The sequence below is a fragment of the Leptosomus discolor genome, chromosome 8 (assembly GCF_034619465.1).
Source record: "Leptosomus discolor isolate bLepDis1 chromosome 8, bLepDis1.hap2, whole genome shotgun sequence".
Taxonomy (NCBI): Eukaryota; Metazoa; Chordata; class Aves; order Leptosomiformes; family Leptosomidae; genus Leptosomus; species Leptosomus discolor.
Window position 1 is genome coordinate 51,053,497 of NC_141398.1, and position 13,296 is coordinate 51,066,792.

General features: G+C 38.6%; 1 protein-coding gene across 1 annotated transcript in view; it reads right to left on the minus strand.

Moving 5' to 3' along the window:
- Nucleotides 1-360: 360 nt before the first annotated feature.
- Nucleotides 361-13,296, minus strand: part of GARRE1 (granule associated Rac and RHOG effector 1) — a 28,269-nt gene continuing 15,333 nt past the window's right edge. The window contains exons 7-13 of the mRNA XM_009951083.2: nt 10,631-10,728; nt 9,026-9,151; nt 7,540-8,531; nt 4,052-4,217; nt 3,030-3,164; nt 1,651-1,729; nt 361-995 (exon numbers count right to left, since the gene is read on the minus strand). Coding sequence (XP_009949385.2) covers nt 672-995; nt 1,651-1,729; nt 3,030-3,164; nt 4,052-4,217; nt 7,540-8,531; nt 9,026-9,151; nt 10,631-10,728 — 1,920 coding nt within the window. The 3' untranslated portion in view covers nt 361-671. The remainder of the gene's footprint in view (nt 996-1,650; nt 1,730-3,029; nt 3,165-4,051; nt 4,218-7,539; nt 8,532-9,025; nt 9,152-10,630; nt 10,729-13,296) is intronic.

Sequence of the window (13,296 nt, forward strand, 5' to 3'; positions counted from 1 at the left end):
CACACAGTTGCCGTCTACTTTAAGCAGCACAGATAACATTTGTGACACAAGGCTGAGTGGTTCTGCTGATCTTTACTTAGAGTAAGGAAACTACCACAAAACACAATTTTGCAACTGTTTCTGCAACAGTTTCGTAATGAGCTCGCTTGGGTGGCACAGGAAAAGCTGCTCTTGCACTTCATTTTAAAAAAGCTGCCCACAGGCCATGTATGGAGAATACAAAGGCTTTACAGCTCGTCCATTGTAAATTTAAACACAAACAGTGTTGAGCAAAGTGACCACTATGTATTTGCTTCAACATATTCAATGTGTTTCAGTAAGATGTTTAACTATAAATCTATATGAAAAATAGCTATAAAATACAGTGTTTCTTGTCTGGTAGTCCTTCAGCAGTTCTTTTAAAAAAAAGGTTTGGAAAGTAAAGGCAATATACACATTTTTAAAAGCATTTCTACATCACAGTTTTGGGCTGTTTCATGTACATCAAACAAACATATTGGCCATATTTGCTCAGCACTGTAAAGCAGGATTCAAGAGTTTGCATATCTCACCCAAGCCCCCTCAATTCCGTATTCAAGGAGATAAACAGGACACGGCCAATACACAATGGTGAAACAAAGTACATGGAGTTTTGGTTTGGCCCTGTGCTGCACGCTCCGATGTGAAAGCAGTTAGTACTGGTGCAGGTAAGACGGTCTGCGTTCGTGCTTTACGGGAAAAGATTTAAAGCCCTTATTCATCTGTTTGTGCTGGGAAGCCTGCTGTGATTGCTGCTGCTGCTGCGCATAGGCGAAGTTCGAGGAAATTCCTGCTGCCGGAGCGCAGTCGCTGGCTGCTGCCCACATGGGCGACTGGAGGATCTGCATCGTGTCGCTCCACTGGCTGACAGGGCTGCTCATGGGGTACAGAGACGTACCCTGGCTGGGTAGCGTGTTCGTGATGGAGGACGTGTGCTGCCAGGGTGCCTTTGGAGGCCAGGTTTTGGTTTTATTGTCCTGAGGGAAAAAAAAAAGCAGTTGACTTTGCTTTGGGGTTGGGATTTTGTTTGGGTGTTTTTTTTTTTTTTTAAACCAAACCACTTACTTTTTGAGACAATTCTTAAAACACCACCTTATCGCCTCCTCAAGACATTTTCAGATTAATTTATGTTTGAAAGCAGAACTGATGCATATATATAGCACTCAATTCTGACAGTATCTACCTATTGAAAAACCTTTTTATTTACTTCAGCACATTTGCTTGACACATAGTAGCTGTTAAGAGAGAGTAGTTATTTAGCTTAAATGCACTTCTTTAACAGTAGTCCTACCCTAAGTCAAAATTTCTACCAAGACAGGTAATAAATCTGGTGATACTTTGGTTTTCTCTGCACAGACAATTAAAATTGACTGTGTTCCTCTTCACTTCACTTGAAATCTTTGCTTTTGTGATAATTTCTGCTACAAGGGAAAAAGGTAAGTGATTTCCAGTTTTAAACTTTAAACTTGGTAACTTTGATAAAAGCATCTAGTACTACTTGAGTGAAAATGGTTTGGGTTTTAGCTGAAGTAAGCAATCTGGAGATATGGGTGCTATTCTAGTTGTTTTCCTAGTGTAAGACACCCTAAAATGCAAATGAAAAATGATGAAGCAAAGCCATTTCCAGCTTACCTGATTACGGTCATCTGCTGCAGAAAGAAGAGGTGGTGACGGTAGCGTACTAGGTTCCTGTTCACCACTACTGTGTTTTCTGTCCAAAAAAAAAAAAGTTACCTTTTTTTTTTTTTTTTTTTGAGTCATCTACACTAATCTGACACTGGCATAAACCATTCTGTGGTTTTGGTCTTGTCATACCTGACAGCCTAGAATGTGTACTGACGTGTCATCTTGTTTCATGTATTTTTGCTCAGTACAGGCAAGAGCAGCAACGCAGAAAGGAATTCATTGCTGAATACTGTCAAGGCTTGACAGTGCTGTAGTTCTTTGACCTACAGCTTCAGCAACTCGCACACATTTTTGTAGAGGTGAACAGAAGATGGGCTAGTCTTCTGCCCACTTTGAAGAAATCTGCCAGAAATTGCCTTTTTTCTTCTGTTGTCTGCTCTCGTTCATAGTTTGGTTGGTTTTTCTAAAGTATCTTTTTTGAAATAACTTTACAGACAACACAAAAGAAATGGCTGAGCAAGTGAAACATCTGCTGAAGCACAGTGATTTTACTGAGGAAAAACGTTATACCTTTGGTTTAAATTTGTGATCCAATACCTAATATCAAATAGAAGTCCTTGACCACATGTGCATTCTAAAAGGGTGGGTTTAGATTAAAGCAGAATCTTTTATCCTTTCACCCTTCTTTTTTAAAAACAACAACAACAAAAACCCAACACAAACACAAAAAAACAAAACCACCATGCTTCAGTCATCAGGCCTCCATAGGTAAGCAGTCCTTTTCAGGTCAGCTTTAGAACACTCAACCCTTTTGCCACCTTGTACTGTATAGTTTTAGCTATGGTATTTTGTCAGGTCCTCGCTTTTTCTTCCTAAAGTAACATAAGACAGTGGTACTGTTACTTCAACTTCAGTTTTATTTAATGAAGCACACTCATTGGAAACTTCCTTCTGCTTTTCTCTTCAGAGCACTACATAAAGCACAGGCCTTTGTTCTTCTTGCTCCATGATCAATCTCTAGATACCTGGGGGTTTGGCAGATTAATTCACCCATTATACACTTACTGGGTTTTCCTTCCCTGCAAAATAGATTACCTTGGAAGAGGGAAAGCATCACATCTTTTCTAGACATACCAAGTTTCAACTACCAACTGGCTACTTGCAGAGACACTAGTTTGTGTAAGGAGACAGCTACTAATGTAACTCCATTTGGGAATCCCTAGCACTGAAGTCAGATAGACACTGATCTGCATCATCAGTGCAGTACACAAACTGCTGTCTCATCAGCAGGAATTTCCTTTGCGTGGCTACTTAAAGGAAATTATCAAAAAAAAAAAAAAAAAGCATCTTGTGAAGCAGTAGGTATTTCTGTTCATTTTGCTCACCTTCTCTGCTTTACAGCAGCAACGAGGTCTGGCCCTGAGAACATGGAGAACAGACTGTCTCCATTAGCTGAGGAGGTCTCATCACTGGAGCTGGCAGAGTCTCCTTGAGTACCAGACCAGCTACTTGTCACATCACTGCAGGACAAAAAGTTGTATTAATCCTTGTACTTACAGTGCCCGGTCCGGACTGCCTGCCTTAGTTAGTTATGCTGAGTGTGTCACGGGTGACACCTCAGAGCACAATGAAGTTTCAATACTTCGTAAAAATATATCAGTAATACAAATACTTGTACTTACTTCTGAGTGATCACATCAACTGCTTTGCCTGTCACTGTACATATATTTTACTACAATCATTATATAAATTAAAAGTGCCTCTCTTGGTCAGGAAGGAGAAACAAGTGATGCTTGGTTTTGGAATCACTGAGCACTTGCCTTTTTCATCACAAAACTGAGCTAGAACACATACTTGTCCTACTGGTTTTAAGCTAGCTTGAGAGTCGCAGCTATTGCATTATGGACAAATGGACAGAGGGTCTTGAAACATTTCTATTGTAATAAATAGTGTGATTTGGAAGAGATTAAGAACTACTAGTGTACTTGCTGTAAGGTACTTGCCTTACAGTAGCAAGATTAAGTGGCTAAAATCTGGAAAGCTGAATTCAGTCAGGCACTGCAACTTCGATAGCATCACTTCTCATCAAAACTACATCTTAAAGTTTTTCAAAATACTGAAAGAAAACTGTTCTGAATTAATCTGTGCTATAAATTCCTTATTTCCTCTGTTCAAGTCAAAAATCAGTATATGTTCCGCTCTAAAGAAGACATCAAACACATGTCAGTCCTTCGGTATCGGCAAAGCAGGAAGGGCTCAGATTTCTCACTCTCGACATTAGGAAGTGCAGCATTCACAGATGCAGCAGCAATTGGAAAAAACCAGCCAGTATTCCCACGTTCTGCCAAGCCTGAGTGTAAAGCCGAGTCATATACAATAAAAACACACAGCCTGTTCAGTCTCTTACCCTTCTGTGAAATACTCAGGAAAGGGCCAGGTTTTATGAGGATCATCAGGAAGAGGCCAGTTGCTACGCGTGTTGCTTGGACGACGGACATGCTGCGCTTGCCTTTTTTGTTGCATAGCCTGGTTGACCCCAGCAACGTAGCGGGCAAATTCTGGATCGGAGCCAACTGAATAAAAGAAACCAAGAAGTCAGTTGCTGACATTCAGCTATTTGTACTGCAGTTATCCCTCTCATTTAATCCTTTAGGCTTGACCATACCCCACAACAGAAAATAATTCCCTCGCTGATAAGTGTCAGACAACAGCTGATACCTCTTCATGGGGCAGTGAAGAACACTGAATGGGAAGTGTTTCAAAAAAGTAGATACACACCATCCATATGTGGTGGATAATAACTCTCACATGGGAGTACACCTGCCCCTTGCATTCCATCAGGAAAATGGTATTTGTCACTATGATCAGGTCTATACTCTGAAAGGTCCAATATCCCATGAGCAGACACGGTCAGAATTAAAGCTGTACATTTATCCAAGCTCAGAGACAAAGCACATACCATTTACTATAGTTGATTCCAGACTGCAACATGATTTCCAGCTATGTTGCAATCCAGCTTACTTCAAGAAATCACAATCTCAGACTGATCATATTAGAACATACAGCCCAGAAACTGCCTCCTTCCTACAAAGACTAGACAACAATTTCAAAAACATTCTGATCCTGACCTGCAAAATATTTCAGAGCAAGACTGGTATTTACAGAAAAAAGCAGTAATTCTTAAAAATAAAAGTTCTTCCGTTCTTAAAGCACTTTATGTGTCCCAAGAATCTGATAAGTGATAAGCATGATCTTGAGTGGACACAGAAAAAGCCTTAATCCAGAAGTGTTTTAAATGCTCAGCTGATCAGAGCAAATAATTCCCATATTAAAGAATGCTGTTATGAGTCCGTGTAACAGAGCTTCCACAGCTTCTGTTTCTTTTTGCTCCCCCCTTTTTTTTTTTCTGAGGGAAAACTTTGCAGTGTGACTGGGTCTATGGAAAATGCCTAGAGTGCACGTGTAGTGACTGCAGCAGGAAGTGCAGAGCCGCTGGCTTGCTGGTCTCCGTTTTAAATGAAGAGTGAAGACTGAAGAACATCCAACAAGCACACACAGCTCAGAAAGCAGAAATCAGTCTTTCATGTGAAGGCTTCCCTACATTCAGTTCGGCATTTAGAAGAAAAGTTTCCTCCTTTTTGTTTGGCAGATTCAGAAAAGAGCTCCACAATGGTTTTGGTGGATGCAAAGTAAAATGATGAAGAAATTAACTTTGTTTCTATATATTCTTTATTATTTAAACGGGGGACAGAGCTATCTGACAGCTATACAGAAACACAATATTCCCACTAATACTTGTTCTCTTTGAGAAATGTCTTTATGTCAATTTAAGATGAGGCTGGAAGCTAGACAGATCCTCAGATCTAAGAATAGATTCTAGGTAAGACTCTGAAGGGTGTCCAGGCTTTTTTCCTGTGAATAGCATCAAGTATTAAATTACTGTTATATTCAAAATAGCAACTTGTGTTAATTTTTACCTCCATAAAAACCTATCAGGTAAACAGCATTTTATCAGATAGGTTTTCAAGTTCATTCTTTCACATCTGTGAAAGTAATTCAAAAGACCTGGAGGTATCAACATTCCTTCTACTAGTTCCTCCTGCAACATTCCTTCATCAAGTTCTTACAGATGATAAAAGTACTGCAAAATACAAAACTAGTTAAGCCTTTGACATAAAAAGCCATCAATTTTATACATTCCTAATTAGCAGATTTGCATCTGAAAAGAGACAACATAATTTTTAGGCTCGAAAAATATTTATCAAAAAAGTTAAGGCCTTTTGTTTCAAATGACAAATGTGCAAAGTCCTAAGAAAGTCTGGAAATTAACAAGGTTCCTGTTTTAAAGCTTTCTGTAGCACACTAGCTAGAGCTTAAATTGAAAATTCCTACACATCACAGCTCAACCTCACCAGTTACATGAAGAAAAGTTTTCTTTCCAATGGAAAAATCTATTTGACTGGAAGGGTTTTTTTTGTTTGGTTTTTGTTTTTTAAACCTCACATTTGTGGAAAATACTGTTTACTTACCACTTCAACTGTAGAAACATATGTTAATCCACAGAGTACCATTTATCAACTTCAGTAAGTCACCTTTTCAGAGTATCACTTTCAATATCCTCAATATTCATCACATCAAATTGAACAAGTTGCTTTATGTAGATTGAAAGGAAAACACTACAGAAACGTAATGGATTCAAAATGCTAAAAATGCCAGTCCTTTGTATACATGTACTTTTTTTCCCCTTACACATACACAGATTTGGTGCTTGGTGAAAATAATTTCATCATTCCTTAAAGGCTGTGACAATCCTTAAGTATATACCATAAGTATGTTTAAATAAGATAATGCTAATTCAGACTTAAAATCATTCAGAAGCTTTTGATAACGTAACTGATGCCCATTTTTGCTTTATAAACTCCCTTAATTTATCAGCTCAGTTGACGCAACTATCAAAATTATGAGTCAAATGAGCTGGTTCCTGAGACGCCTACACAGTCCTAACACGCACACGTGTGCAAATGAGCGCGGGAAACTGATTCATGGTTTGATGAAAGGTTTTCCTGCAAGTTCTGGTGCTGCTTCCCTCCAGGCAGTTTTCATAAATGCACACTACAAAGTTTCTGTAGCTACGTTCCAGGCCAGCAGAAATTATATTTACGGGATAATAGATCTGTAAGTTGTTCTTAGTACTATTATCAGAAGAATTCATTAATCTCCTCTTAGGCTGTACAGTCCATTTCAGTGTCTTTAGCTATTTGCTTATGGCTATAAAATTTTATCTCACTTCATCTTTGACAATAATCCCTCTATATTTACAATTTATTGGTGTTCAAACACATCTGACAAACCACACGGCACTTGCTCTTCAGTCTAATCCTTTGGCATCCAAGGTTTTCACTGCAGTAACAGCCATAGAACAGTAGGGCTCCCATGGAATTGCACAGTAATGGAGGGGAAATGCAGGGATATGGGAAAACATACAATCCAGCTCTATCTCCAGACTGCAAGACTGGTAAAGAGCAGGAAGGATCATTTTGGGGAGAGGTAACTAAGTTCAAGAGTTTGGTTTTAAACAGTTTTACAAATGGACACTAGGAGGAACATCATCTGTCAGTATCTCTTTTCAGTACTTTGATGTGGTCCATAGAAAAGGTCGGAATTACTACAACTAGAATAAGAAACAAGGAATTTGTTCCCATTCTTATTTATTAATTATTAAGTCACTTGTACTTCAGTTCACCTTCTGTTAAAAAAGGCATACATATAAATACCTGCTTGCCTTTGTAAGCACCCTAGCATCTGGTAGATAGCACTAAGAAATAAGTTATTGCTAGCAATATTTAAGAGTATCCTTTGTAAAACGACCCTTATAAAAAACATAAAGACACACACCTGCAGGGTCAAAAGGCAGGACTTCTCCCAGCATCCCAAACACTCCATCAGTTTGGTCACGATTTGGCCATGTGTTGTTTCTAGGTCCTTGTGGTTTCTGTCCTAACATCTCTGACATCATATTGTCCATATAGCTGCTCACAAGGCCCAAGCTGTATAAATCAGAGCTTAAATCTGAAAAACCAGGATTGTTCCACTGGTTTATATGAGACAATCCAGCTCCAACAGCTTGGGCTGGCTGCTGTGAAGAATTCGTCAGCCATTTGGCAGGTACACGTTGCTGTGGTCCAATAGGTTGAAGCAAGTGTTGGTAATACTGCATTTGCTGCTGCTGCTGCTTTTGTGACTGCTGTTGCTGTGACAAGCCTTGCTGAGAAGGATGCAGTGGTGTGTGAGAGACAGATTGCGGTTGCTGTTGTACTGTTCCTGATTTTTGTTCCGTGGCTGTAGAGGATGCAACAGAGTTCCTTCTTTTCACCATCGGAGAAGTCTGCTGGGATTTGCCCATGTTAAAACCAGACAAGAAATCTATAACATCCTGCATTTCTTGGTCAGTTGGCAAATTCATACCTTTGTCATCCTTGCCGTCATCCGGTTTGAAGAAGTTATCACGTCTTTCAACTAGAAACCCATTCGCTAGCTGATTATTTGTGCTCTGAATTGACTGCAGTGGATCTGCGGTCCTAGGAAAATTACCGATGTTCAGAATGCTTTGTAACCGTGCGTCTATGTTAGCGGGCATTTTAGCTTTCTCCTCTGAATTGGAACTTATGAAGACATTTTTGGAAGGTGTATTGGGGATTGAATAACTTCCAGTATTACTTGTACTGGTGCAGGAAGTTTTTTTTGTAAACCGTGAAGTCAGTTTTGAGAACGTCTTTTGTAGACCACCTGAAGATTTGCTTCCATTTCCGGATGGCATGTCAACTTGATTCCCAAAGTCCGAGATTTCACGCTGTAACTGGATCTGAATACAAGGCAAAGCTTGCTCCCTGCATCAACAAAGACACATATATCAAACCACCCAATACATAACACAAATGTGTATTTGGGCAATAGCTAGTGGAAGAAACAAAACCAAAGACTGCTAAGTTCATCAGCTACTTCTTATGGTAACAATGCAAATTACTACTAGTATTTGCAATAGCATTAACTCCATTCCTTAAGAAATTTTAAGTTGTGCTTCAAGACCTAAATGGAGACTAATTTAATATAAACCAAGTATTTTTGTAAGAGAGAAACAAATACTCTTGTACACTTAGTAAGTGTACAAACTAAGGATAAGCTGCTAGTTTGGTTTTAAAAAGACTGCTGTATCTCTGTACATACCCACAAGGTACCTATGTAGATTACCAATTTCTTGTGCTTGGTTGGACTACTGCTTTCCCCTTCTGATGAACTGGTACTATCAAATTCCTCAGTATAGATATTTCAACAATGATGGCTTTGTTTAAACTAGGAAAGTAGAGCTCAAGAGGAGATGTACCTTCCTTCCTTCCACCTGTGTATGTCAAACACAGCGGTATAGAGCACATCTACTAGTCCCAAAGTCTTCTCTGGATCCAGACTCCTCTGTAGCAAAGACATTGTTGCTGGATCTTCTTTCAGACACCTGTAATCATTAAGTTTAACTTAAAAATCAATTTATTTTTTTTTTTTTTTACATTAAATGATTTCACCATACTAGCCAGAAAATAAAAGGCCGATTGATGCACCACTACTGCTTCTACAGAGGTACAACTAGTAAAGGCAGCATAATGTAGGAATGTCTGAGGGTTCCTAAAGACAATGCCTGCAGCCCCAGTTTCTTTCTACTGGTAAATATAAAACTAATCTAACTGTAAAATTAAGAGTTATATAATTCATTTTAAAATCATGATTAATGATTAGCTCTTTAGCTGAGCAGGCATAATTCAGGCACAGAGGTAAGAACTAACAAACACACGAAGCCCATTTCTGGAAAACGGCAAGAACACTCAGCAAACCTGACACAACACACTAGTGCATGGGCACATTCTGGAGTCCAGCCCCCAGCCTGACAGACTCCACGTGCAAAATGATTCAGCATATCCAACAGTCTGGGGAAGATTTTACTGAGCTGTGAAGATGCAGGATTAGTGAATTTTCCTCATTAACGGCACAGAATTAGGACTGAATTTGAGGTGAAATCAGAATAACTCAAGCCTAAATATCAGCACATTTGTCAAGTCCTTAATGAGCCCCCCCAGCAGAGCCGAATCAAGAGGCACTCTCACTGTGTGTCAGCAGGCGGAGCTCTTCCAGAGTGCACAAAGCCTGGCTCAAAGCACGCTGCGTTATTTTAGTTCTTTCATACTAGAGCGATTAACAGAGAGGACAGAGAAGGGCCAGTTTATACTCTACAGAGGAATTAAAGATGTATTTGCGTAAACAGACTATCAGTTGACTCGTACTTCAGGACATGCCATTGGTACCATTAGTAACAGGCTGTCTCCAGTGAGGATTCAGATGAATGAGCTGTGTTGTACTGAAATTCATAACACTGAGTACTCCAAAGTAAGAGTGAAAGGAAGTGTTCCAATTCCAAATCATTGTTTCAAAAGGGGAGAAATCCACCTAAACTGCAGATTAATCCTACCACTCCTTCCTAGGCAGTCAACTAAACTGGCAGGAATAGTATCTCTGGACCAGACTTCTACGGTTTACGACAGGTCAGTGAAGAAAGAACTAAAGCTCTCATATTAATCTCATCTAATTCCTCACCTTCCTGAGGTAACAGCTGGGAGGACCTGCCAGGGAGGAGCATAACAGGATTTTTTTTTTTTTTTTTTTTTTAAATCTTCTCTTTCATCATCAAGCTTTTAATTTTTCTTTGAAAGTATGTTTCGGTGCCCCAGCTCTGCCTCTCTCCTATTCCCCCCAGAGGCAGCACTAGTACAAAGACAGCTGAAGTACAACTGTCTGTCAGGAACAGTGGTATTCAAACTGTTCCAGATAAAGGAACTTCGGGAAGATACACCATAACTGCATAGTATTCTCTCTGCCATTTGTACTCCACGTTTTTTCCCCTATATATTTCAGTCATAGCTGCAATACAGTATTTTTTATTTACCAAGTTGATGGAACTTGCACCACAATTCTGGATCCTTCTAAACTTATCTGAGGAGCATAGGCTTCTTTATTTTCAATCTGTGCTGTATCCACAACCACCTAGCAAATAAAATGAAAATAAAAGGGAAATTTTAAAAATTAGTTCTAGTTTTTATCAACCCTGTAGTTAAGATGCAATAATCTCACCTCCCTGCCACGCTACAGGTACAAAAAAAATAACCAGATAAAATCAAATCATCTCACAAAATCATTTTAAGTTGACTTCCAATTTAATATCTCAAAAAAAGGAGAACGAATATAAAATTATTAGTTTAATACAGTAACCTGTATTTCAAGGACTTAATTTTTCTCAATTATATATTATAGTTATGCATCACTACCCAGCAACCAACTGCTTTACCTAACAGCTGGTAATTATCAATGGCTTTGTATAACGGCCCTTACATTTGAGAGGTTTGGCACTATTACTAGTTTAATAGCTCCCAAACACTTATTTATCCGAATACTTTAAATTATTTAAACTGCAGTGCATGGTATGATATAGACAAGTAATATTTAGTCTGAAACTCTTCTCATAGCTCACAATTCTTAACGCACACCCCCTTCTTTCAAGGTTATAAAAATCTTACACCAACATTTCTCTTTTCTACCTAATGGAACTGTACTATTATTAATTCCCTATTACATAAAGAGAAGAAAGGCAACTGTTCAATTTGTTGAATTCTGAGCCTTCTGTAAGACATCATGAAGGTATATGGAAGATGAAAGTGTTGAAAATTAACCTTCTATCATGAACCTTTCTTTTTATGGAATTGGGTAGGAACGGATTCACTTCAGCTTCATTTAAACTTTAATACCAGTGATAGTAAGTTCCATATTTGGTTCGTGCTTTCTGTTGTTGTCCAGTCTGCATGGGTTGGCCTTTTTGATCATTTCCATAATTTCCTATTTTGGTCATGCTGAACCAGCAGCTTTTTGGCAGCAGTCAGCAGTTCTTGCTTCAGTGACTAGCAGATTAGCTGTACCATTTATCCTCGAAATGGCAGAAGTCCTCTGGTATAAATAAGCCTCAAGGGATATGACTGGCTTTTTTGTAATCATCCTACACTGGTTCTACTTCTAACTGGTTTCCTACTACTGGATATGAAGAAATGTGAAATATGAAAAATGCTGAGAGTCTCTTCTCTCTCTTGCTTTAACTAAACCATCCAATGACATTTGAACACAGTTATTTCCCACCTTTTAGATATTTCAGTATAAGGCCTTAGTTTTCCTCCGGTTGACTCTAAGCATTTGCCCAAGTTTATTCAAACTTGTAAAACATGTCTAAGCACAGTGACAAAACGCCCTGCTATTATCCACTCATGAAAATGCCTCTCAGTTAATAACAGGGCAACTCCAGCACCTTTTTCCTTGTATTTGTACCATTTTAATTTTATGTAATTTTGTAACCTGCAATTCAGCTATATTACAATTATAATTGGGATAAGGAGAAATTAATTTAGGAGTGATTTTTCTGATCTCTCAAGAAAAATACTGTCTGCATCTCAGACCTGTAAGTCAGAACTAAAATTCTGATTTGTGCAGAGCTAGATCAGCTTCTGGTAGTGATGCAGGGAAGTGCTCATGGCCTGGGCTTTGCTGGGAGCGTCTCCCCCCCAATATCTTCCTTTCTTCCCATTAAAAAAAGTTTTACCTTCCTCAACATTTGGTCAGAGTTACAACATCTGGGATTTAAACATTACTCGGAGATTTAGTGCTTCTGCAATGCATGCTGTTTTTTGCTACAGAAAGCACAAAAAAAGATGGCTAGAGACTCAGTGAAACCTTCTCTTCATGACTTCGTATGAGGCCAAAGTTTTATTTGTACTCATCCTCCAAATTCAACTATGTTAATACATGTTGCTTTTATTCAAACATGGAGATTTCTTCAGCTGACCCAAATCTGAAAATACAATTCTTTATATGCTAAGGTAAAAACTGAAAAACTGCACTTTTAAAAATTATTTCTTATGTTAAAAAACCTGAAGCCTAAAATAACCAAGCAAACTAAGTCATATCTCATTGTGCTTTCCACTCTTAATGAGTTTTGTATTAAAAATCACATGGCAAGACAGGCTAAAGACAGTGAGACTGACAAGTATGTTCTTGCTTAAAATTGGCACTTAAATGGCAAATTTACACACAATTCTGAACTAATGCAGACAGCTTAGGTTCTAAAAGCAGTAAACCAAAGATTATGTAATATTGTCCCAAGATTCATTTATCTGAGTCCTACACAAAATAAACTTAAAATAAACACATTCTCCCTCCCAGCCTGCTGGGTGCTTAGAGGATAGCTTCCTGTGCATCAGACATCTATTGTTCTTGTTTTACAGGTGTTTCCTCTCTCATCTCCACCCAAAGAATGCTTTAAAGAAGCAAATTACAATTTCTCATCATTGCATGAGGCTGCACACAAGCATAATTGAATATTGTAAAAAAAAATTATAGCACACAGTTTATAAAGAAAAACCTCAACCCTCACACCCTTCCAAATTGTAACAACTCAAAGCGAGAATGAACGAAAGAGAGAAAGCTCACAAGTATTTAGTCATGTGTATAGCTCATTACTATGTCTTTGAAGATAGAAGCCAGCTACTCTCAGAACCTGAGGTTCATGCAAAA